We start from the raw sequence: 25,778 nt of genomic DNA, 5'->3' as shown, positions 1-25,778 counted from the left end.
CAACCTTGATCATTAAAAATAAAACGAGTTCTCTCCGTCCATAACATAAGGAAAAATCATTAGAAAATTTTAACCAGTAAATCTAATAGAATGAAAGGCAGTTTACGACTCCCTATTTCCATAACATAAGGAAATTTCCTTCGATAACTTTTAACCAGTAAATCTAAGTGACCAGTCACTGTTTATCGCCGGGGGGGGGGGGTGGTTGGAGAATTTTGGTTGCATGGTTTTCGGGTGGTACGAAGGGAAGATTAGTCGTTGCTGACAGGGTACAAAGGAAGGACTACAGAAAATTGACTGCAAGCGAGGAGGGGGGGGGGGTCATTAGAGTACGACATAGCCTGAGGCCCCCCACCCAGGCGTTGAAATATTGACTGGTCCCCAAAACATTCGACGACTTTCTTTCGTAAAAGGTGAAATTTTTCTACTGCTTATTGATCACCAGCTCAGTTTCAAGCAGAAAATGTTCCAGAAATGGCATTTTCTTGATTACATCATAGCCACTAATCTGCATCCATGCCACCGTTATAATGTTGTGATTTCATAGCATTGATACTCTTTTGCATTTTATTTCGATGCCCAATCAAGCTGATACCCATTTCTCTCCATTGTTTTTCCTTCAGTTCAGCGACTTTGTTCATATCATCGATCCGTGCGTTCCGGAATAATTCGGAATACTTCCCCATATTGATGTGTTGTAGCCTCTCGTCTACTGACTGGAATTCTGGGGTGCGTTTTGCTTAAGGACTGAAATAATGCATGAATAAATCAGTAAGGATTTCTTAATGGAGTGTTTTTAATCAAGGACTAAAAATGCCTTGACATTTCCTTTTTCTAAAGTTTTTCACTCATTTCATTTTTTGTAACGTAGAATCTTTTGAGCGGGTGTTCATTTGCTTTTGGAATGGAGTTTCATCAGCTTTCGCGCCTACTGCAGTTTTCAGCCTTTTTCTTCTAAGTCCTCTGAGTCCTCGGATATTTCGAATGCACCTCGTAAAGATACAAAGCATTCAAGTGTTCTGATGTCAACTAAACAAAAATCAAGAGAGGAATATTTAGAAGAATTTCAAGGCCTTTTTTTTTTCGTTAAGAAGGTTGATGAAGAGATATTGAAAAGAACGAAATCAGATAGATTCGTAGATTTTTTTTAAAAAAGACAAAAAAAAGTGGTCTTTATTAATGATCCTTGGCTACCTTCCTTGACAAAAAAGCACATTCTGTTATAATAAGATGGAAACTTACCTCTCTGGGAGAGAGGATGAATCACCTTTCAGGAATTCTTGGGATCGAATTAGTTCATCCAGGCGATTGACAATATCAGAAAAATTAGGCCGTTTGGTTTTGTCTTGATGCCAGCATTCGATCATTAAACACTAAGATGTTAAGTTCCATATGCAACAAAGGTTCTCATGTTACGGCCCAAAAATTACTCAACATAACGTGCTTACGGCCTTAGGGCTTTAGAAGGCATCTAAATTCCAGTGATGTTTCTTCAAATCTCCTAACAGATCAAGAATTTTCGAGAAAAAAATAGTGACGATTTGATTTGATAATCACAAAGACCGTTCTAGAAGTTAATGCAGCAGCAGAATTAGCTCTGCGTCTGTAATTAAAATGCTAGAAACAAACATAGATTAAGAATGTTGCGACACCACGTTGACGTCTTCATGAGACTTTAAGCGCAATCTTTCAAAACTGCAGTATGTCGATCAAAATTTATTAATAATAATAATGCACACTTTGATATTGCATACTTATAAGTAAATGTGCTCAAACATTGTCGTTACTTCTTCTATATTAAAGCTTTTTACTGGAATGCAAGACATGACGAAAAAAGTGAAATCTGACATTTTTAGCTACTATATAATTTTTATCCTCGCCACAGGATAGCATATCAGAAAGTATGATTCAGTTAGACCGTACTATGATATTCTAAAGGGTAACCTAAGCTTCTTGGTATCGTCTTCAAATGTGCTTTTAATTCGTACGTTGCACTTACGCGTGTCGAAGCAGCTTCGCAGCTAGAGCAAATCGTAGTTACAAAACAAAGCAAAATACGTACGGCCCTTTCTCTGAAGTAAACCCAAAATTCAACTATATACCCTGCCATTTTGAATCTTGATATAACTAGCTACTACAATACGTATCTAACCAAGCAGATTTCCAGGAGGAACCTAACATTAAAGAAAGGTTCTTCATTTTCATTTTTACATATAATACCGATTTAGAACCTTACATAAGGTTTGTGGTATCTCGAGAAAAACTGTGTTAAGTTCACGATATAGTATTTGTAACATTATCTTATCCTATCTGATTTGCCGCAGGGAATCGAAGATGAAGGATAAGGATTAAGCCAATTCAAACTAGGCACCGGGCGTCCACGCTCCCGTCTTTATCGTAAAAATTGGACATCTTTCATCACTCTTTGTTCGTTATCACATCAAAGTTGATGTAGTTATCGCCTTCGTAGACTTCCAAGTTCACATATGTCTAGAGAACAGATAAGATAGATGAGAGTTGTATAGGCGCCTGGATAATCTTTGTTCGTGCTTTTCGTGTTTGCTTAGTTTTGTTTTCGCGTATATGTGCCCTTTTTTTTTTTAATTTGCATCGTATTGTGTTTCAGCCACCAGTTGAAAAGGCGAGCTCGTTGAGTTGATATTATCAAAAGAAAAACAAAAGAAAAACAAAAAAACCGAACTACTTGATTGAAAGTGTATGACTTCTCGTATTCTTTCCCAAAATGCAACAATCATTGCCATTTCCGCCCTCCCCTTCCACCTTTTTTTTGTCCCAAAATACCCTTATACTTCTATGGTTGCAAACTTTTAGTTCCAAGTAGAATGTTGCTAGAACGAAAGTTCGAAAAGAAAGATGTCCTCAAAAAAAAAATAAAAACAGAAACAATACTGAGCAGAATAAACATTTTGGACTGTTGAGGTTGGCTGGCTTGAGCACCTCGCGCAAACGTAGGCACCAAGAGTCTGATTAGGAAAATTTGAGTATCCGAGTATTCTTGTCTCTGTGTCTGTGTCTGTGTCTGTCTCTGTTTCTCCCTTATTCAGCCTTCAGTACGGGCTCTTAAATATGCTATCGGTGGGCATGTTTGGGCTTACGGAACAAGCAGATGACCTTTTAGAGCGCTAACCAAAAAAATTTCAGAAGACATTCGAAATGGACAAAAAAGTACTTGAAAACAACAAATCTTTGAGAACTTATAAAACGTAAACAAAACTTCCCTTAGAGGGTTGTGAGCAAGATCAAGGACAGACCCAAACACGCCTAGCGATGACGATTATTGTACGAGAATTAAGCTCTACTATAACGGTCAAGGACACATCGCTCAAAAGGTAAAAATATATGTAAGGTCTTGTTGCACATAAAAAAAGGCTCGCAAGACTTTTATGAGGATTTTAACAAATCTAACAGTCCTAAACAATTCCCACACAGAACATTTCTCATTTCAGTGGCTCTCAAACTCTTCTAATTTAAGTAGTTTATAGCACAAAAAAAGAAAAAAAAAAGCAAAATAGGACATGTTCAAGGACGACCGACAGACAAACCTTATAATCATCCAATAACCGTTTGACCGCAGAGCAGAGCCACTGAAATGTTGGTCGCCTTTTAGGTTGCTCTTCCCAACATTTGGTCATGATGGAATACCTGAAATAAGAATGACATTCATATTTTTCTAACGATACCTTCAATTCACGGTTTGTCTTTTTCACTGTGGTTTGAAAGTGAAATGTGAAATACATAGTTATTATGAGTGACGTTTGTCGAAATACTAATTTTAATTGGCGTAATGAAAGAGCTTTTAACTACTCACAGATCTTGTGAGATGTGAGGTGGCTTAGGCATACGGTATCCTGTCTGTAGTAGGCCAGCAATTTCTCTTGATTTTACTCCCGGATATGGTGATCCACCTGAAAATAAAACAGACTAGTTTTTGAAGTACATATACACTGTACCATAACTGGCACTGGTTTATGACCGGGAGAGTCCTCCTTTAGTTGAAAATCTTCCCCTTTATTTACTGCAACAGGGAAGCAAATGTCCCAGACAATTCTTTTTCATATAACATTTTCTGCAATTTTTTCTTTTTGTATGAATTTTGTATTATTGTACGAATGAGAGGCTCACTGGTTTCTACATGATCATATGTCGCAAAACAACAAAACTGCACTGCTCGTGAGATATAGCACACTTTCTATCGAAAAGTTCCTCAGGCGATCAGGCCAATGGAATCCACTGATCATGGTGATTTTCACTTTTCCTCATAACTAGTTCTATAGTAGAGAAATTTATGTTTTTATGACCGTGCACCAATATACTTTCAAACGCAATCCTGACAAATATATGTGGAACCCACTGCGGCGATGATACCCGAGCCGATTTATGAAATCACTGATAAAACAATTCCGTCGTTATTTGCATCAGTAGTGATTACTTGTCTTGATGTAAAAGAAAGTGCAAAATCAGCCAGGGATCAAGATGGTAGCGAGAAGGTGCGAAACAACGCGGTGTAGTAAGTAGCCTTAGGATTCTTCTTCACAAATATCCACATACCAATGGTAAAGACCTCCCACATCACTATGCCGTATGACCATCTGTTTAAGACAAAAAGGCAGAAGCAATTCTCTTCAGCACCTTTTTTATTTTTTTCGTATGGTAGTTTCCATTGACTGTCGTAAAACGAAAAAACAAAGTAATCATAACAGCCAATCAGTGCCAAGAAACATATCACATGGAGCCAGGAGAACTTAAAGTGAGAAAAAATCAAACTACCCGAAGCGTAGGAAAACACAAGTTAAAAAGTCGCGATTAGTTTTTGTTTGGAATTTTTTTGTTTAGAAAGTGGCGCGCGACCTCTTAAGACCAAGCACAGAGAAAAGAAAACCAAAGTTACACCTGGTAACTCTCGTCAAAAAATTGTAAACTGCTCTAACTCTCATGATGATACTGTTCAAGTGCAGAGTAAGAGCTTTTTAATTTAATTTGATTTATAATCAGTTATTTATTTCTATTGGCTGAACGCTCAGTTTTTAAGTTTCCCTTAGAAATGACTAGCAATGCCATTAAATTGAAACAACTTACACGTCGCTCATAGTGGTAGATCTGCCGTACAAGAGAGATTCTGGGGGCATCCACTTGGCTGGAAGACGAGCCTTGAAAAGAATAATCATATAGACCTTAAATATGATTTCAAAAAAAGAGACAACTGAAAGTTCTAAACAACTTTTTCATCAGTTAGTAAATAAGCAAGTGAAAAAATAAGGATCGTTGGAGCAAAACTTTGTAGTTATATTGAGATATTATTGTTAATCACCTTAGTTTTTCTCGTGTAAATATCTCCCTCCAAACCACGTGCTAAACCAAGGTCTGAAATCTTGCACACTTTGTTGTCCCCAACTAACACGTTGCGAGCTGCTAAATCACGATGAACAATCTAAAACACAGCACAATAACTCAAGCTTGATACCCCGAGATATTTTCAGAAAAGCGCATTTGCATCTTGCTTTATATCACTTGTTTTAGTAGGTACTGCAGCCTATCTAAGAACGGTAACAGGCATAAAAGACTAAGAGGTGATTCGAAACCATTCCTCCTAGGACGATATCAGAAAGTTGCACTGTAATTTTTTTTTTTATATAACACATCACTCCCATGTCACACATGACCATAAGGCGTAATTAGATTTTAGATGCTTTAACGGAATAGGTGTGGTATGGTTACCTTCATTGTTGACAAATAGCTCATACCATCAGCGATCATCCATGCAAAGGACAAGAGTTCCTTATCTGTAAGTGTTGAGCTTGGTCTCTTTTCTCCTGTGTTATAAGTATCCTCGATCCCTCTGCTCTTGCGCAAATATCCCAACAGGTCACCGTATGGCAAATACTCCAACACTATGAGGAGTGGATCTAGAAGTATGTAACGGTTCTGAATCAGTCAATCTAATAAGTCTTTAAGTGAATTATTAAATTAGGTTGTCAGCAAGAAATCAGAAATTACAACTAATTATAATTTCCAGTACCTTTTTCAATACAACAGCCAATGAGCTCAACAACATGGGGATGAGGCCTCAAGGTTTTCATGAGATCTAACTCAGTCAGCATGTCTTGTAAGTCTTTCTTTTGGGCATCGCCTAGAAAAATTGGTAAAGATTCAAATGCCAACAATTATCGTGAGTTTCAAAGAAAACGATGTTACATTATCAACCTTATATTATAATATATTTTTTTCCTCGGTTTTGAACGAGAATGAATTTATGAGTTCGTAAGATAAGATAGTAGAAAGGCATTTAATAAGTTAGGCTTGAATTCAATAAATTTTGTCGTCTTTCATGAGGCGATGTAACAATGCGTTTGAAAAACCAAGAGTACCTTTCAATGACTTAACAGCCACTTCGGAATTTAAAGGTTTATAGACTGCTTTGGACACTTGACCAAAGTTGCCACTCCCAAGCACCTTTACAGTTGTTATTTGATCTCGGTCAAGTCTAAAGGGGTCCACTTTTTGCCGTTCAGCTGCAAAACTCATTGCCACGTCTATGTAAAGTTGTTAGTGATAACAATTAACGATAGTACATACACAGCATAAATAGGATGGGTGATTAAAGATTAAATCTGTAGTCCCCGCAAAAGCAGCCTAGTTTTATCTCGCAAATGTGCTTGAGTCAAATATGAAAAGATATAAAACGACAATGTGGAGACTTCCGTACTGTTTACAATGTTTTCCTATTTTTGGTTGTTGTTTTTTTCTTTCTCTGAATTTGACTTTGTTATCTAAGCAGATTGAATGGAACAAACGACGTTTGCATTAAACACGCCGACAATTTCCTATCACGTGAAACTTCAGCAAATGACATACAGTGACACTGCATTAGTTGATCAATTTAGTTCAAAATGACAAAGTCCCCGTATTTTCTCTGTTAATGACATAATATTGCAACTTACCCTCATGAATAATAACACTGGTTTCTGTTGTTTTAGGAATTTTCTCACGGTTTGCATTTCTTCGACGGTTCCATCTGACAAAAATAGCATCAAATCAAATTCTTTGCAAGTATAGCTTAGAAGAAACAAAGCATCAACAATCTTTTAAGCCACAATATAGACGCGTCAGTACCATCATTGTTAAAACTCAGTCTACAGATGCTTGTTGAACTTGTCGAACATTCCTTTAGCCAATAGTAGTCCTTGAAATCCTGCGAAGAGTGGTACTGTACAGGAATAGTAACCTCATGTTTAGTTTCATTAGTGTTCCCACACTTACCTGTTGTAGATGATGTAACATGCAAAAGACAAAATGCAAAGTACGAATGAACCAACCAATCCATAGATGATTTTGAGATACATGGTCACATCGGTTTCTGTTGGGTGAATGGGAAGAATGTTTCATTTATTACAGTAAAGCTGAATAAATCAGACTAGAAATTACTTTTCTGTCATGCCGTATATGAAAAGTTTTTCTTTTAATATATTTGTTTGTCCTCGTCATCCTGACCCACCAGTGGTCTTGTCAGTTTGCAAAGTCTATATGAACGTTTATTTCGTAAGCACTCTCATTTTCGTCTGATAAAGTGAAAAAATAGCCTCGTGGCAAAGCCTTCTCATAGTGGTCTTCGACTAAGTTTGGTCGGTGTCACTGTTGCTTAGCAATTATGTCAATCTTAGGGGTAGATTGGCAAATCAACGCTGTACAAACTAACCTTCTCTAAGTGTGAATGTCTTCACACCAGCAGGACCCCTACCAAGGTCGTTTATAGCAAATACCTGAGGAGAAGAATCAAAAAGCCTGAGAGATTTCTTCCTCAAGGGCAAACAAAAAAATGGCTACTTCGAGTGTTGTAAGACTGCAGGGTGCAAAATCTCGTCCAATTAAAACCACAAAACAACAGAGGAGTATCGTAACTACATCAAAACACTATTAAGTCTTTAAGATGAACAATGTTGAGTTTAAGTTACACTAAACAATCTTATTTTATTTAACTCTTAAAACCTTAAAAATATTGACCAATTCGACGATTTAAATACAATTTAAACTAATGTAAAAATTCTGTCTACCTGGAATTCATAAGTCTTTCCCGCCTTTAGATCAAACTGCGCTTCCATTTTCTTAGTGGCAAGAGTCTGGGTTTCTGACAAATCATCCCCTCTTATATAAGTCACGTGGTACTCTTTGAGGACACCGTTCATGTCCTTAATTCTCCAAGATACAACAACAGCCGTTTCCGGTTGCTCAACATGCACTTCTGGTTTCCCTGGAACTAGTTTTTCAACAGAGATGAATACACCGTCACGACCTTGGGTCACCTATCGTTACTTACTTTGGCGGAAACTTAATTTCATAAAAATTGAACGAGTTTATTTCGGGGGAGTTTTTCAGTTTTCGCGATTTGAACAAAAATATATTTTAAAAGGAACTAAATATAGCAAAAATTGTCAAAATAGTGATCTGCATTAAAAGAAAGTTGGTAAAAGAATTGGCACGACTGTTAATATTTCATAACAGTAGCTTCAAATGACGCTCAACAAGACCATATCATAACAAACGAAACTGAAAACAGTTTGACGTATTCCCTCTACCTAACGACGATGACAATTTCTTCGAATGGATCTTAGGAAGAAAAAGCTGACTCTTCCTTTTCTACCCCAGCAACTCCTGATTTCTAGTAAGCCTTGAGGGTAGAACGAAATCATATGTATCTCATGAAGCAGCCATGAAAGTGGTAGAAAGTGTAGGTTTGGGTACAGCTGCCTTGTTTCAGTAAAACTCATGTTTAATTTGATATCGTTTTATCGCTGCTAAATGATTGAAGTGCTAGTTGAGAAAATCTAAATTTTAAAACGATATTATTATTAACCCTCATTATTCAGAACAAGTCTTAAATCAAAATTTTTGTAAAAGTGCTACAGCGTAAATTTTTAAGTGACTCGACCCATGCACCGAGTGAGAGAGGTAAGCATATCGATAGGAATTGTTGTGATATTCTATTCAGTCCTCGAACTCACTAACCTGATCCGTTGGTCCTTATAGTTATTTCCGTAAGGTTTGCTTCAATTCCATATTTTGTTTTCGCTAATTCGCTTACTCGGTTCTTAGCGAAGATTTTCATAGTGTAAACTTCAAATGAAGATAGATTTCCAACAATAACATGGGTAACGTTCAAGCCTTCCTTTTTTGGTGTGAAAATGACGTCACTTCCGCAAACTTTATTCACGCTCTTGTCGTGGTCTTCATCCTCATACGGCTTACGGCAGTCAATGTCATAAAACACTTGGGTCTGATCACCGGTCACTACAGGGGGCTGCCATTTTAACTCCAAGGCACTACGGTTAATGAAGATAACTCGGACATTTCTCGGGGCTGATGGTATAACTGAATTAGAATATATTATGAGAGGAATACAAGCAATATTTATTCAGGAATCATACTTTATAAATTATTTTACTTGTCTATTTTCTTTATTATTTTTAAGGAAAATTTACTTGGTAAACTAAGCGACCACCCGATTAAAAGCCATCACACATGTTTCCTTCCTTCATATATATGAACTCCAAGGCAAACAAAGGTGCACCGCGCCAGGAGGATAAATAACGATTCGCAATTCAAACATCACAGCAGACACGAACGTAGAGAGTTAAGAAAAATGTGAGGATGGATAACTTCTGACGTAAAAAAAGATAAAAAATTTAATAAAGACGTTTCCGTCTGAGACCTTCTTCAGTTATTTACAACTTTTGAATAAAAAAGAGCTTTAAATAAGATCGAGGTGCTAGTGATTACGTAATTAAAGGTGACAACTAATGAATAAGATACAAAATCACGTGAAACAGCAGAAAGTAGTGTTAATAAAAGATGACAAAAAACAAAATTAACAAAGCGAAAAATATCGAAAAAAACAAGCCACAAAGAAAATAATGGACAAAATACGAGAGATAAAACCTAAAAACTAAAGACTAAAAAACTAAACTTGCAAAAACGAATAGCGTAACTGAAGAGGCAATGCGGCAAGCATTAGAAAAAGATAGACCCACTCTTACCAACAACTTGGCAGTTCCTAGCCACCTACCTCGGGTTCCAAAAGATAGGAAATGGAAACCTCCAACGTCAAGGTACCCTGAACTTGAACTATTTTTAGCTAATGTACGGCGTGATCTTATTAATCCTGAGAACATTAGGCAAGCTAGTAATAACCTTTCTAAAAAAGAACGGGCTGCGCTTAAAGAACTTAGAAATTCTAATGTAGTGATTCGTATACAGGACAAAGGCTCCCGATTTGTATTAATTGATGAAAAGGATTACGAGGAAAAAATGTTTGGTCAGCTCAACAACCAGTTCTATTATAAATCTTTGCAATCGGATCTAAGCATTTGGCATTAATGGAGAGTTGGCGTTCCAAATGGCTAGGAAAGGGTGAGATTTCTCCCGAAGTAGCTAAGAGGGTTTTAAATAATTGAGTTAGTTTTTTCTGAGCGTGAGCTTCACGTACTTGATACTACTTTATATCTTATCGATGGATTTATTAAGACAGACGTCTATTCCAAACCTACAGATAGTCACTTATATCTTCCACCTTCTAGCTGCCATCGTAAGCATGTTTTCAGGGCTATTCCTTTTGGAGTAGTCACAAGATTGAAAAGAAATTGCTCTGAAGAAGTTTTTCTTGCCGAGAGAACAGCTGAGGACAAAGAGTGCCTTGTTAACCAGGGCTATCCCTCTAAATTAGTTTCGGATCAATTCTCCAAAGCCTCCGCCATTCCTAGAAATGATTTACTTAGGACTCGTGGAAAAGAAACGAAGAAATTATTATCATTTGTTATTACATTTAATCCAAATTTACCCGACAACATAAACAGAAAGCATTTGTTCATTCTACAATCCAACCCCAACTTAAAAGAACTTTTTCCTCGAGGCTCTTTCATATCGTCTTTTCGTCGATCAAAAAATCTCAAAGAATTACTAGCACCATCTCGTTTTAAAACTGTCAACGAGGGACAAACAATTCATCACAACAATGGCCGTTTCAAATGCGATAGGAATAGACGCGACCTCTGACGGAACTTCTTTGTTGAATCTAAATCATTTCTTAGCTTTCAGACGGGCAAAAAAATACACCATTCATTCCAGACTTTCTTGTGATTCTAAAATGTGATTTATTTGGTTTCTTGCAAGAAATGTCGCTTGCAGTACGCGGGATCTACCACTACCAACTTTAGAATTAGGTTTCGTAATCACAAATCTACTACGCTCACAAACAAAACAACTTGTGAAGTAGCAACACATTTTACCAGAATCCCACATACCCTAGGTGATTTTTCGTTTCAATGTATTGATCAGGTACAGGCCCGAAGCGGCTCTGAGTAGATCGATAGGCTTTTAATTATAAAAGAGACTTATTGGAGTGTTCAGCTGTTCTCTTAGGCACCCCGTGGTTTAAATAAAAGAAAGGAATTTCATTCGAAAAACAGAATTTGCCATAATTAATTTTCCATCCTATATTATTCGTTACTGATTAATAGTTCAAAGGCCCTTTTCTTGGATTTTGTGAGTCTTTTAGGTGTTGATTGGACTCAAAGGCCCTGCCAAGGGATCTTATTATGATTAATATTCTTTAAGGGTCCCTCCAGGGATTTTGTTGCTAATTTGCCCTTTCAGGCTCCAAAGGCCTTGTTTTTGGTACGGTTTACAATTATAATAATAATAATAATAATAATAATAATAATAATAATATGGATTAATAAGATCACGCCGTACATTAGCTAAAAATAGTTCAAGTTCAGGGTACCTTGACGTTGGAGGTTTCCATTTCCTATCTTTTGGAACCCGAGGTAGGTGGCTAGGAACTGCCAAGTTGTTGGTAAGAGTGGGTCTATCTTTTTCTAATGCTTGCCGCATTGCCTCTTCAGTTGCGCTATTCGTTTTTGCAAGTTTAGTTTTTTAGTCTTTAGTTTTTAGGTTTTATCTCTCGTATTTTGTCCGTTATTTTCTTTGTGGTTTTTTTTTCGATTTTTTTCGCTTTTTCGCTTTGTTAATATGATTTTGTATCTTATTCATTAGTTGTCACCTGTAATTACGTAATCACTAGCACCTCGATCTTATTTAAAGCTCTTTTTTATTCAAAAGTTATAAATAACTGAAGAAGTTCTCAGACTGAAACGTCTTTATTAAATTTTTTATCTTTTTTTACGTCAGAAGTTATCCATCCTCGCATTTTTCTTTTTCAAGTGATGAACTTGTAGTTTATTTGTCTTTTTCCTCCCACAATATATACATCGCTCTACTCCTATGTATTGAGCACTGTGTTACGAAAGTCAAAATTTTACTCTATATATATATATATATATATATATATATATATATATACATACAATTTTTCATATTAGTCTGATAGAGCGAGTTTTAAGGAAACATTCTAACGCATTTTGTTTTATTGGTTTTTTGTTTGTTGTGTGGCTACAACAGGCAATTGCGTCATATTTGTTCCACAGACACTCATACAGTAGAAATGACAAACGTGTAAGATACAATTTACGGATAAATGTCCCACGAAGATTTCAAAATTAATCGCAAGTGAACCAAAATTTCGAGAGATCCACGGTAAAGTGATGTACTAACAGTTAAAAATAAATGTGAAGAGTTGGAGACAGCTAGGAACCACAAATATTTAACCAATTAAGTATAATTGAACAGATGCCATTGAAACGACAAAACTATATTTGCATCCGTACCTGTGCAATTAAAGCCATTTATGTCGTTGTATTTACCTTCTGGGCAATCTGTAGAAAGAATGCAATAGATATATTGATTAAGTCCTTTTAAACATTTTATTCGATCTCAGCGAAAAACAAATGAGTTGAGCTAAACTATGGAGTTGAGCGTTTATATCAGCAGTAACCAGTGACATAGAAAAAGCCCATTACCATCAGTTGTAGCCCCAATGCATGATAAAGTCATCCTTATCACAAACAAGTCACTTTCCAAACGAAAAAATACAAAGAGTCTATTCATTTTAACTGGGATTTCACGTACTTAAGTGGAAATTGATCCCGTCAACTTTGAATTTCGTCTACTTTAAACTTATGCTCGTAATTGACTACACAGTTATCAGTTTATTAGGTTCTTTCCTTAGAGTTAGAATTTCCACCATTTATTAAGCGCTATTGCAATGACTTAGATATTAAGCTGGTTTTCTCTTCCTTCATGATCGGCAACTTGAAAGACCCTGTCCCCGACGGGCTCCGTTCACGTGTGGTTTATAAGTTTGTATGTGCTGGCTGTAATGCCTGTTACGTCGGTGCAACGTGCCGGAATGTTTCCACACGTGTTAGAGAGCACTTAGTCAGTGACAGGGCCTCTCACATTTTCAAGCATCTGCAAGATTCTGCCCATTCTTGCGCTTTGTGTTCAGCAGATAACTTCCATGTTTTAGATCACGCCTCTACCGGTTTTCAACTTTAGACAAAAGAGGCTATTCACATTCAAAGAATCAACAATTACCAGGTACACCATGTAAAACTATCGTTTCAATTCTCACACTTTCATGCGTTACTTTTTTTCTTGTTGTCTTTATTTATCATAGCTAGCATTGTTTGTAAACTATCGCAGAATGTGAACTTTGATGGTTTGACATTTTTGACAGCTTTAGTCTTGTACAGCCAATCAGATTATTTGAACCATTCTAACAGGGACTCTGATTGGCTTATTGTAGCGTGCTTTATGAGAGTAAAGAGCATGCTGACGACACTGTTGTTCGTTTTGGAAATAAAGTTTGTTTTGAAAATCGAAAGTAATACATGGGGAATTTAACGGATTCTTTATTATAAAACAAATAGAGAAGCCTTGACTTTGCTCTTTTCCGTTGTAAAGCACTTGGGAAGCGGCTAGAGCGCTCAAGAAGTGAGTAACCTTTCCGATGCGTTGAGTGGAAGGCCACATCAGTCACTGCAGCCGACTACGTCTCGTGTTTCCCCCTACACTTCTTTCATGCTCTAGCCGTTTCCTAGGTGCTTTACAACAGAACAGAGAACAGTCAAGGCTTCTCTATTTGTTAAATCATGTTGCCAGCCTGAGAAAGTTTTAGTTTTGAAGAATTATTCAGCACTGCACTTCTATATTATTATTTTCGCTGATTTTCATTCTTGATACTCTATTTCATTACCGAACTAAAAAATTAATCATCTTTTTGTCCAATCATGTTGCCAGCCTGAAGAATTATTCAGAATTGCATTTCGATGTTACTGTAGTTATATATACCTTTGCATCCCCCTCTGGTATTCTCCATATCCTCCTTGCACACACATCTTCCGTTCAGTGAACTCAAGTTCCAGACCCCATTACTTTGGCAGTTCACCCTTAAAATACCTTGCTCGTGGACGGCATTTTTAATACAATTAGCTACAACTAGCTCTGAGTTGTTTTCTGGAGCCATTGTACGTGGTAAGTGCACCAAACCACGAACATGAACTGTCTCTGGGCAGAAATAATATTTAACGGTGACGGAGTAAAGGACAGTACATGAACCCTGGTCATGAAAAGCCAATACGATGTATTTTCCTTTAACATTTACACCAAACGTTTGAGATACTCTGCTGCCAAGAGCTGACGGAACTGTTTTAGCAATCTTGTCATAAGTAGCATTGTTTGTTAGAGGGTCAGGTTCCGTTGGCTGCTCAGACTGATATACGTATAAGCCGAAATACTCTTTACAATATTTCCCTCCATTGTCAGAATAGGACGAACAGTTACGAGTTAGGTACTCAATAGTAATATGGACTGCTTTCACTCCACTGTGGATCCCTATAGGTTTACTTCTAAGCCAGTTGTTTGGTTGTGGGTGTCCATTCAGAGAAATATCACAGGTTTGGTAATTTGTCGGCCTCGCCCACTATTAATCAGTTGAAATAATATATCAGGAGGTTATTAGGTTCTATCCATTAAAAAAAGAGCTGTTTTCGATTGTAACCGAGGTTGTGTAATATGTTTGCTTCGCCGACTATTAATCAGTGGAAATAATATATCACATGGTTATTAGGTTCTAATAAAATTAGAAAAAAGAGCTGTTTTCGATTGTACCCAAGTCACACTGGATTTCACTCATTATGGCACTGTGTTTGGGGGTTTTAAACCTCTAACTGAAGAGACAAAAACAATTTAACTTGCATGTTCAATACCACGACTTGTAACGGATCTTCTTTTGCATTCAAGATCCATACGACCCACTCGGATCGTCTAATGTATTCAAGAGTCATAGGATCCGTACGTATCGTGTAATGTATCCACGAGTCGTACGAACTGTACGGATCATGTAATGTATTCACGGGTCGTACGATCCGTACGGATCGTTTAATGTTTCACGAGTTGAACGACCCGTCCGGATCGTCCAATGCCTCACGAGTAGTACGACCCGTGCGGATCGTCCAATGTTTTCACGAGTCGTAAGGCTGTGTTGACGATCCGTGAATCTCATTAAAGCTTTGACGGTTTAACAATCCATACCACCCGTGCGGATCGTCTTATGAATTCACGAGTCGTAAAATTTTCCAGATTATACGTGAATTTCAGTAGAAGTCTCTCTAGCCATGACTTAGTGCGTGGACTCGTACGATCTGAGTGGATCACGCACGAAGTGCACAGACAACAAGTGTTTTCCTCGTTTGACTAAAACGTACCGCGCGAAGAGCACAGACAGCAAGCATATTCGTCGTTCTAAAAGTACCGCAAAGTGCAATCCTCATACTAAAAACTCCACCCGAAGTCCGTTATCAACAAGAGTATTCCTCGATCTACTGAAAAATGCACTGCGCGAGGTGCACAAACTGCAAGTGTATTCGTCGCGCTAAAAGCACCGCGTAAAGAGTTTCGCGTACGCGCCTGACTTTCGCTTTTGACACCAGTCGCCTAGCAAGAATATTGTGTGCTAGTGAAAAAGATATCCATTGAATGAGATATCCATTGAAATTGCAACTTTGTGAAAGGAAAAGGATAAAAATTTTTATTGTTTTCAATAACAACGAAAAGTAACGTGAACTCTGTTTCAATCGAATGCAAAATCGATGCATGTGACGGAACATCGAATACACTTACTAAAAGTGTTTTGGAGAATATTCATAATTACGAGTAGTTCACGTAAAAGTTCGGGTTCCATCATTTTTTCTAAGTTTTTTCTGTTGGCCTAAGCAGCAGGAGTTTGCCTTAATCGATATCGAAATAAAATCAACGCTCCATTTTTTGTTCCCAGTTATTTCCAATGAAGTCCATTTTTCTTTCGCGACAACGACGTGCCACTTTCCCTCCAAAACCAACAACTTCTGGCGCAACCTACATTTCTCTCTTTCCATTAAAAATATCGAACCCATGGGTGCTCCGGGCATCAAAGATGACAAATGCAGCTCCTCGAAGCAAAGCTTATGAGATTCACGGATCGACGACGGATCGTACGAATCGACACACTTCTGCAATTCTCAAGATGGCGGGCACACGTGCGAAGCAGGCGCTCAGCAAATTTTCCCTTCTGCTGTGTTAATTCTTGATATTTTGTCAGTTCAACTACGACATAACTATTCATAAAAGCTCAATCTACATGATGGTGAGCGCTGGTTATGATGCTAAGTTTTACCTGGGCCGTAATGACGGTTTGAGAAGATCGCGTTATGTTGTCTCGGATACTACTGTTCCCTCGCTCAAGGGCTACAGAATCCTGAAAATTACACAGCTTAGTCTGTGCGCTGCTGGTCTTATACTATTAGCTGGTGATATCTGTCCTCAACCTGGTCCTACATTTCAATTAAACAATTCTGGATTATCGTTTGGCCCCAAAAGTAGAGGTTAGCTCTAGCTCATCTTAATATTCGTGATCTGCTACACAAGATGGATCAAATGAACCTCGTCATGGGCGGTGCAAAGTCGTTTGATATATTATCATTCTCGGAGACTTGGCGAAATGATATGGTGACTGATGAGATTCTCATGCCTGGCTTTAGCTGTGTGAGGTGGGATCGCCAAAGAAAGGCTGGTGGAGGAGTGGCAATTTACTGCCGCGATTCTATAAATTTTACTGTTTGCGAAGATCAAAATAACGCGAATAAAGCTGTTTGGATTCAAGTGAACCGAAAAAACTGTATACCTTTTGTTGTTGGTTGTATCTATAGACCACCAGATCAACCTATAAACACTTTTATTGATAACTTCAGTGAATCACTGTCTAAGATTGACTCTGGCTTTAACAAGGTCGTGCCTGGTGACTTTAACATTGATTTTTCAGTTGGAAGGAGAAATGCAAATTCGTCTCAGAAGCGATTGCTCAAGGGAATTAGTGGTCTCCAACACGCGTCACGGAACACTCTGAATCTCTTATCGACTTGTGCTTTACCAATGCTCAACAAAAAATTACCGAGTCCGACGTTATAGATCCTGGTTTGAGTAATCATTCTTTGGTTTACTGCGTAATGAAGAGCAGTCGTTGTCGAGCTCCACCAAAAACGATCCAATTTCGCTGGTATAAAAACTACAAGAGAGATTCCTTTGTATCTGAACTCAGCCAAGTACCTTGGCATGTGGCTGTAAACAACCATGAAGATATCGACGACTGCATTGACACCTAGAGTAAACTATTCTCAGAGGTTGCCGAATCCCATGCTCCAATAAGAACAAGCCGGGCCAGAGGCTTTTCTATTCCTTTGTTGAACTCTCACGTTACAGATCTTATGAATAAGCGCGATTACCACCTGAAGAAAGGCAAGGGAAATGAATGCAGGACCTCTTGTTGCAGCGTTTAGATCACCCCTGATGAAGGCACTAGACAGGAGTGTCGAAACGTTGGGTCTATGAATTGTAACTTCTTCGGTTACATTCATTAAATCTGCAAACCAGTGTAGCATCAAACTATGTCTGAATGCAGTACTCATTGGCGTCTGTACCGTGATCTGAGGAACAAAGCCACCCATAGCATCAAGAAAGCCAAATCCGATTATTACACTAACCTGATAATTGACAGTAGCAAATCAAGCGCTAAAGACTTCTGGAGAGCTTTCAAACCAACCCTACCCTCGTCTAAAACGTCCTCCAGAATTACCAGTCTGTTAGCTGATGGCGCCCTTCTCACCTCGGCTGAATCTATTGCCTCGGCTTTTAATACATACTTCGTGAACGTTGGAAAATTTCTTGCCATTCTACCTTTACGTTACAACCGATTAGTGAAGATTTTGTTTCAAGATCTATCAGTTTACTTAAAACTAATAAGGCCGTTGGTCTCGACAAAATTAGCGAGCGTCTTCTAAAAGATGCTGTGGATGGATGTTATTACTTCTTTTTTAACCATTTCTGGATACTTGATGACGTCACCAACATAGATGTCGTAGTGGGACATCGAGGAAACTCACTCATTACTTTATTCGAGCCCTAGCGACTTAGTTCCCTACCCATATCCCATGAAACCCTGCAAAATTACAGAAGACAAGCAATTACACACAACAAGCAAAGAACTGATGGTGGTCGCGATGACGAGAAGGAAAAATTCAGATGAAAGTCGGGTGGAGGTCCATATTGCGAAGGGATCGATCGAGGAATAACCTCTATTTAGTTGAGGTTTTCAGGTATGCAACATTTTTTTTCATTCCTAAAAAAAATCTTTTAAAAAACTAGAATAAATTTGCTTCCAATTTGTCAAAATTCCAATCGAGTGCGCGGGGTTTTTGCTCGAGTGCATGAATGTTGAAAGTCTGTTAGTGTGCAAACTACCAGAGGGATTCCTTTGTTCAGATCCATCGGAGTATCATGTAAACCATAAATTTTAACCATACGTTGTGGCCAGCCAATTTAAATTAAAAGGACAATTATTTATCGGACCTTCATAAGCCTACATTGTGAATATCAGATCAAGCCAACAGCATGGATGAACACATTCAGTATCTCGAGACACTGTCGTCTTTGTGGCACAAATCTGCCACGGACCTGGGTCAGTGCTACAAACAAAGAATCTTTTAAATCGGAGCTCTGGATGAAATTTCGAATCAATGTCGATCTTTACATCAGAGAGATTCATTCAGCCAAAGCGAATGCACACTAAAAAATAATTTCAGGAAACCACGGATCTAACACATAAATGTGATTATCCAGCGAGTAAGTTCTCCTTCGGGCAAACATAAAACAAAGAGGTATTCGTTCACTGAGCTCTCACATCTTCAGGTATCGTATCCGGGAAATGTGCGATAAGAGCGGCATGAAGATGAAAATAAAGAAATCACATTGGTGGAAAGCCTTGCCGAAGTGTCTCTATTTCAGCAAATCGCAGAGAAAGGCATAAACTTTAGGAGATGTCAAAGGGCAGCAGATCGGCACGGTTCAGCACTTTCTAAACACAGCTGCATGCTTTGCTTCGATGTGGCAAAATAACCGGGAATTGAAGGGTAAGTTACTGTTTTCTTGCTTTACTGTGACTTTTTCGGAAAGGCTTGATCGAATGAAATTGATAATGTCTATTTAAAAATCGGAGAGAAGCAAGATATTGTCTTTCCTCGACCTATACTGGAAATTGTCCCGATTCCGCGATCTCACACCTCACTCGTCCCAATTGTTATCAGTGCGCGTTATTTGGTTCAACCTTATTTAATTGGTTTTCTTGTAACCCAAAATAGGGAAATCAACGGAGAACGGACGGTAACATCGAGGCCAAGCTCTACCCAGAAGTTCTCCAGATACTGAAACAGGCTGGCGGAGGAGCTTTTATTCCTGTGACGCTCTTGGTGGAAGGACCACAGCGTTACATAGAATTTGTGCTAGAAAGAATCCGCTTTACTCTTCCAGAATGCGAGAATGTCGAGGACATGCATGTTGAATGTTTGAAATAAACGAATATTTTTAATGGTATCTTACCTCCAGTCCTTATTAGCGAATTTTGTTTCAGCTTACTACCGCATTACAACATGGCCACCACAAAAAAAAAAATCAGCTTCTTCTTGTTTCCAGCACCTCTCGGCCAAATTTGCTTTGTTTTGGTTTTGATCTCACCCAATCACAAAGCTCCAAACCGATATCCAGAAATGGTTATGGCCCGAACTGTTAACGGCCTTATTTAATTCATCCCTTCAAACAAGAATTTTTCCTTCTATAAGGAAAACAGCAAAGGTTATACCCTTGTTTAAAAAGGGTGATAAACAGAACGCTTCTAATTTCAGGCCAATTTCCATTCTGTCGACTATAAGCAAGATCTTAGAGAAGGCCGTTCATACTCAGTTTTATCTAACTGAGAATAATTTCATTTCACCCAACCAGTTTGGATTTAGATTAAAGTCATCTACTGTTACTGCCGCCTCTCAGCTTTCTGATCAGTCTTTCACTCCGTGGACAATGGTTGCCTGACCGATGCCGTATTCTTAGACCTCGCCAAAGCGTTTGACACTGTCCGTCGCGGAAATGCCTCCTTAATGTCTGAGCTACAAGTGTTACAGAATAAGGCCGCTCGCCTCATTTTAGATCTTCCTGTGCATTTTTCTGCAGCTGAGGCGCTGAAGAGACTTGGCTGGAAGCCATTATTGCGACGTAGAAAGGAACATCATGCTATTTTTATGTATAAATTGATTAGCAACCATTTCTGTCATTCTGTCCCTGTCACATTCAATGATGATTTTCATAGTTACTACACAAGATTGAGAAATGATATTCGCAAATCCAGTGCCACAAGAAGATGGGGCCATTGGTCGTCAGTAAATTCTAGCGCTGATATATTTACATTCTTGTATCTTTAACTAGTTATATTTGATGCTTGATGATTGTATATACTCTTTTAATCTTTTACATTTTTGTATGTTTAACTAGTTCTTAATCTAAACTTAGTATTCTTCTAAGGACCCTTCTGTAAACCACTTCGTGACGTTGGCATCCTCATTAAAGATGATTATTACACAGCACCATGCCAGTGGTGTGAGGTGAAAAGCTGTTATTCTCCCTAATAAGAAGCACTACCCGTGAATATAGCTGTACAGCTCGTACGACTCGTGAATACATTAGACGATCTGTACGGATTGTAAAACTCGTGAATACATTAGACGATCCATACGGATCTTGCGACACGCGAATACATTAGGTGATCAGTACGGGTCGTACGACTCGTGAATACATTACACGCTCCGTACGGGTCGTACGACTCGTAATTACATTGGACGATCCGTACGGGTTGTACGACTCGTAAATACATTAAAAGTCGTACAAGTCATACAAGTCGTATGGATCGATAAGTCAGTTTTACCACTCGCAACGATCCGCGGTATTGGACAACCCTCCAATTCAAAAGGAGACAACCTCTTCAAGGAAAAAAATTCCTGTCTATTTTCCAACTGCATGTTCATTCAATCTTGAAGGAGAGATTAGACTTAGAATTATAAGCAGTGAACAGAAAAAGCGTCGTTTACAAATGTATGAAGGAGGTGCCCTTGAAAATTTGAAGTTAACCAGCCAATAAAATGATTGTCTGATTATCTCTGGCTATCAAACGTGTCCTTTAAGGAAATTTTACCGCATGACAAGCGCTAGAAAAATGTTTTTAAACCAGCATTTGAGATGCAATTTATCATTTACCTTCTTTATTGCAGTCAAACTTGTTCACTAAACATAACTTACCCCAGCAGGTCCACCAGATCCCTGTGCCGGCCTCAATGAGTCCCATATCCAGCTCTTAGATGGTGTTGGCTGTTTTTCTAAAATCACTTTAGAGAACATACGTTATCATTTCAATACCCATAATAAGTACTTCACAGTACAAAAACTGCATGTAAGAACCGTAATTAGCTCATATACAAAAAAGAGTTCAATTATTTAGATGAAGAATCGATAATGTGAAATAACAAGTAGTACTTTACATAAACAATATCTTTTAAAAATATCAATGAATTGTAGAAAAGTCTTTAAACTTTTCATTTCATTTTTCTTTTGTTTCCGTATTTTGTATGTAAATGTTGGATAAATTTCGTTGGATGCTTTAACCCATTGGCTCCTCTAAACATGCTTTCGTAAAAACTCTTCATAAATTGTTTACCCTTGTTACAAAATGTCACAAGCAATTATACCGTACCTTGGTCCGCTGATGAAAAGGTTACAAAAATAGGGAGAATGAGCATGGCAATCGACCAGTTATCCATTGTGCATGTGTCACACCTTGACCTATAGAAACACTTTATTTCAGGACTGAAAGAAAAAAAAAACAACTTGAAGGTCTTTAACTTACTCTACTCGAATGCTACCCGACCGGTGAGTAATTGTCTTTTTTGTCGACCAGATGTATTTTCTCATCCAGCCACAACTGAGTAGTAAGTGATGCATCGATACTCAACTCACCAGTTAGAATAATGAGTAAAACTAAATAACTACTATTTTTTACATTGAAGTAACCAAAAACATAGGATGCATAATTTCAGCGTTCAAACAACGTTCAAATTTTTTCACTTTCTAGAAGCGCTTGAGGATTCTAAATGAAGGTAAAATACTTCCAATCGAAATTGGTATTTTTCAAAGAGAAATATGGAAAAATATCAGACTGCCGGACGTTTAGTAATTCGAAGACCGTGTCCGGTGAAAATTTTCATGGTGTCACGCTTGGATCTCTTCGCACTCTGCGAACAAGGTCAGCGAAATGGACAACGTTGGAATTTTTTGACTTTCTAGAAGCGCTTGAGGATTGTAAATGATGGTAGAATATTTTCCAACGAAAAATTGGTATACTTCAAAGAGAAATATGGAGTTATTTGAGGACCGTGTCCAGCCATGTCATTGAAAAGTTTTTAAGTGTCAAGCGTTTGGATGTCTTCGTACTCTGTATACAGGGTTAGCGAAAAACATCAAGTTCGAAATTGTAGGCTGCCTGGAAGCGCTTGAGGATTGTAAATAAAGGTAGAACATTTTCGTATAAACATTTTTTGGATTTCGAAGAGAAATATGAAAAAATATCGGACTGGCGGACGTTTAATTATTTTAAGTTTAGTCACTTCATTGCAGGAACGTCAGTGACACTGACAGTTTGCGTTACAATTCTTATTTGCTGCTTTGCATGGACAACAACCTCGACCACTCTTTCGAGCGCAAGCTCCTCTCCACGGGCAGGAAACTTCAACTGACCCTTGGTCCTATTTAACAAGGATGGCAAACTTCAATTTTAAAAAATTGATGAATGGATGAAAACGTGGTGGATCAACATTTTCACCTTCTTCGAAATGCTCGCGAGGACTTTCGTGTTCCTCTTTAGCAACAACCTATCCATAAGCGTTTACTGCCTCGGAATCTACAAAATCAATGGATTCATCCAATTCCATGTTGGATTAAGACGTATAGAACTGTTTGAAACAGAATTATTTTGACAAGCTCTTCAATTCATCGGAGAAAACGCAGAAGGTATTTTGAAACAACGTGACAAGGTAAAAATAACTGACCAATCAGAGGCGCTATTTAAACAAAAGCGGTGGTTCAAAACAAAAACAAATGACTGCGCTGCATCAAGGTTGGAAATGGGCCTCTCACGTTACTGAACAATATTGTTTGTGGTTTTCTGTTGTTTCCTGTTCCAGTTAGGTGTCTTTGCACGAATTCTTATTCTTATGGAGAATATGTAAGGAATGTACAATTTTGAAGCCCCTCATGTGCTCGAGAACGGAATCCGTGAAGAAAACCGAGGTACGTACACATTTGCTATCTCGGCTGTTCGGCCGACCCGGACATTTAGCAACAAAGTTCGTCAGCAGACTTTCTAAAATTAAAGTCCCATACTGAATTGAATGGCTGCATGTCGGGTCGTTGTGAAACCTCTAAAGCGCGCGTGTAAAAGTGAATTTGTGATTATGTTCCGACATACGTGCTTGGCTTCACAGAAGACACAGATCGCAAGTCTTGCTCGAGACGTTGTCAAGTTCTAATCGAAATAATTATGATCATGCTGATGCAAATATGTTGCCGAATCCACAGATTAAGAACTAGATTTGTTAATAGCAATCCTTGGTTGAGTCTTAGAGAAAAAAATACTGTCTTGTAAAACCATAAATTTATTCATGATTTTTACCCGAACTTGCATATGACTACTGAACCGTGTTAACAGCCTTTCCTCGATGGCAAGTCTTACTCATACACAACATTGAAGCCTGTAATATTTTTCTAACTGGCGACTCTAGGGCATCATATTAGAACGGCCAGGTGATACTTGTTTCCTTGGGGTTTTCACACTTCCTCATTCTGCTAGCAAGTAATTGCGTTCATAATTGTAATTAGCTTATGTCTAATAGTGCATATGTAATCACATTCTGAAGGAAATTTATCGAAACGCTCTTATAAACAGAAGACTGAAATTTTTCCTCATGCAAAGTTACCGATTGAACAAATTTAATCAAAGCTTTTCATAGTTATGCTGTACAGAAGTATGAAAGGGACTTCATTTTCATCTAAACGAAAAAGGAGGAAATCTCATGCCAATTAGAATTATATTCCCGGCTCTAGTTTTACACGCAGTTGTTTATACTGATACAATCCATTACTGATTAAGTGTAGAAATAAGAGTAGTACTTACGATTTACAAATAGCCAATAGCCAATAGCCCTGGTCGTTGAAAGAGCCCATACAACGGGGCTTACGGCCGGCGTGCTTCGGATACAAGAATACTGCCTATTTGAGCCTGTGATAGCGTCGGTCCGCGGTAATAGACATTTTGATATTAAATTTACCATTCGCTTATGAACCTTCAAAATTATGGTATTTCTGACGGTTGAGTCTGCGAATAAGGTAGAAATAACTGTGTAGTCGGCACGAGATACGACAAAGCCTGGGCCTTAGGATCGAGCATCATGGGTAATGATGCAGTGGTACATAAGGGGAGTATAGCACGTGGTGTCCATGTAGACCTCAGAAGCAACCGTCTACCTCTGGCTGATGACAAATTTATTTTAATTTGAAGACTTATTTTTGTTTAACTGTGAAGCCTCGTAAGACGGGCTGCCAACTGCACTGAGTTTGGGCCATGGTTCCTACCCAGATTTCCTGTCAATTTTCTGTCAGGTTTTTTCTGGCCTCCGTATAACCGCAGTAATGTCCTTGTAAGCGGTTGATGGTACATTAGTTGCGAATGTAAGCTTGTTTGTATGCCTCGAGCAATACATGCCTCGGGTTGGTTCTTGGCAGGCTTCCCTAAATAAACTTATTTGGTTTATACTACTGTGTTACTTGTTGTGTGGTGGAGACTGAATATACCGCAGACTTGCAAGTAAAAACTGTACCTGGTACGCAAGAAACTTAAAATGTAAGGTAATTGAGACGCACTCTCTCCATGAGCTGTTCACTACAGGTCGGTTCAAAACAGCAATTTCCTTCAAAATTTGCTCATAAATGCTTAGCTTTTGCATATAGCCCAAAGTTAAGTTTTTTATATGCCACAATTTTTTATCCTGTTATCAGTTATCAAAAAGCCATCGCTCATTTTAGGCGTCAAACAAAAGTTGGCGATGTGATTTCCTGAATCAATCGAGGCCGCTTTTTGTGCATTGTTTGGTGGAACTTTCGAATATGTACAAAATATGTTGATCGGCTGTCCTAAAAGTTTGCTGAAACTACGACACATTTTAATTTTTTTTAATTTCATACTCCTCTACCTTGTGTTAACAAGTCTGATGGGAGAAGAGGTTGTACTTCTGCGCTGGTCCGAGATTAAATTGCATATTTGTGGCCCTAGCGGAGTGGCAAAGTAGGAGTCAAACTGAAAAAATTTATAGAGACATCTGATGCTAAATAATAGCGAATCTTGTTCG

General features: G+C 38.2%; 1 protein-coding gene across 3 annotated transcripts; it reads right to left on the bottom strand.

The window, feature by feature from the left end:
• Positions 1-246: 246 nt before the first annotated feature.
• LOC131798858 (ephrin type-A receptor 4-like) lies at positions 247-25,293 on the bottom strand. 3 transcript variants are annotated; one of them, XR_010718677.1, is made up of 20 exons: positions 24,548-25,293; positions 22,073-22,185; positions 21,622-21,707; positions 14,263-14,893; positions 12,738-12,785; positions 9,022-9,384; positions 8,070-8,272; positions 7,715-7,778; positions 7,279-7,375; positions 6,960-7,033; positions 6,387-6,551; positions 6,038-6,148; positions 5,737-5,924; positions 5,330-5,449; positions 5,098-5,168; positions 4,570-4,610; positions 3,830-3,926; positions 3,564-3,663; positions 1,243-2,490; positions 247-747 (listed from the first exon to the last, which is right to left on the bottom strand). XR_010718677.1 is itself a non-coding variant. In XM_066171807.1 (19 exons), the coding sequence occupies exons 1-19, from the start codon at positions 24,595-24,597 to the stop codon at positions 2,419-2,421; spliced, it is 2,694 nt and encodes an 897-aa protein (XP_066027904.1). In that variant the 5' UTR covers positions 24,598-25,293; the 3' UTR covers positions 1,177-2,418. The 3 variants fall into 3 exon arrangements, 2 of the variants coding, with proteins under 2 accessions (XP_066027904.1, XP_066027905.1); XM_066171807.1 differs by lacking the exon at positions 247-747 and having other exon boundaries at positions 1,177-2,490; XM_066171808.1 differs by lacking the exons at positions 247-747; positions 24,548-25,293 and adding an exon at positions 23,198-23,265 and having other exon boundaries at positions 1,177-2,490.
• Between the last annotated feature and the right edge of the window lie 485 nt (positions 25,294-25,778).

The sequence above is a fragment of the Pocillopora verrucosa genome, chromosome 9, assembly GCF_036669915.1.
Source record: "Pocillopora verrucosa isolate sample1 chromosome 9, ASM3666991v2, whole genome shotgun sequence".
In the NCBI taxonomy this organism is placed as follows: domain Eukaryota; kingdom Metazoa; phylum Cnidaria; class Anthozoa; order Scleractinia; family Pocilloporidae; genus Pocillopora; species Pocillopora verrucosa.
Note: the sequence above shows the minus strand (reverse complement) of the source record. Positions and strands in the feature narration are given on the sequence as shown.

Bases quoted from the DNA above. Each gene is read 5' to 3' on its own strand.
- LOC131798858 (XM_066171807.1), bottom strand. From the start codon at position 24,597: ATGGGCTCTTTCAACGACCAGGGCTATTGGCTATTGGCTATTTGTAAA. The intron at 9,385-12,737 runs GTACGGATGCAA...ATTCTAATTCAG, and splicing joins AAATGGCTTTAATTGCACAG to TTATACCATCAGCCCCGAGA. The intron at 7,779-8,069 runs GTAGACAGAATT...TCTTCTCCTCAG, and splicing joins GAAAGACTTATGAATTCCAG to GTATTTGCTATAAACGACCT.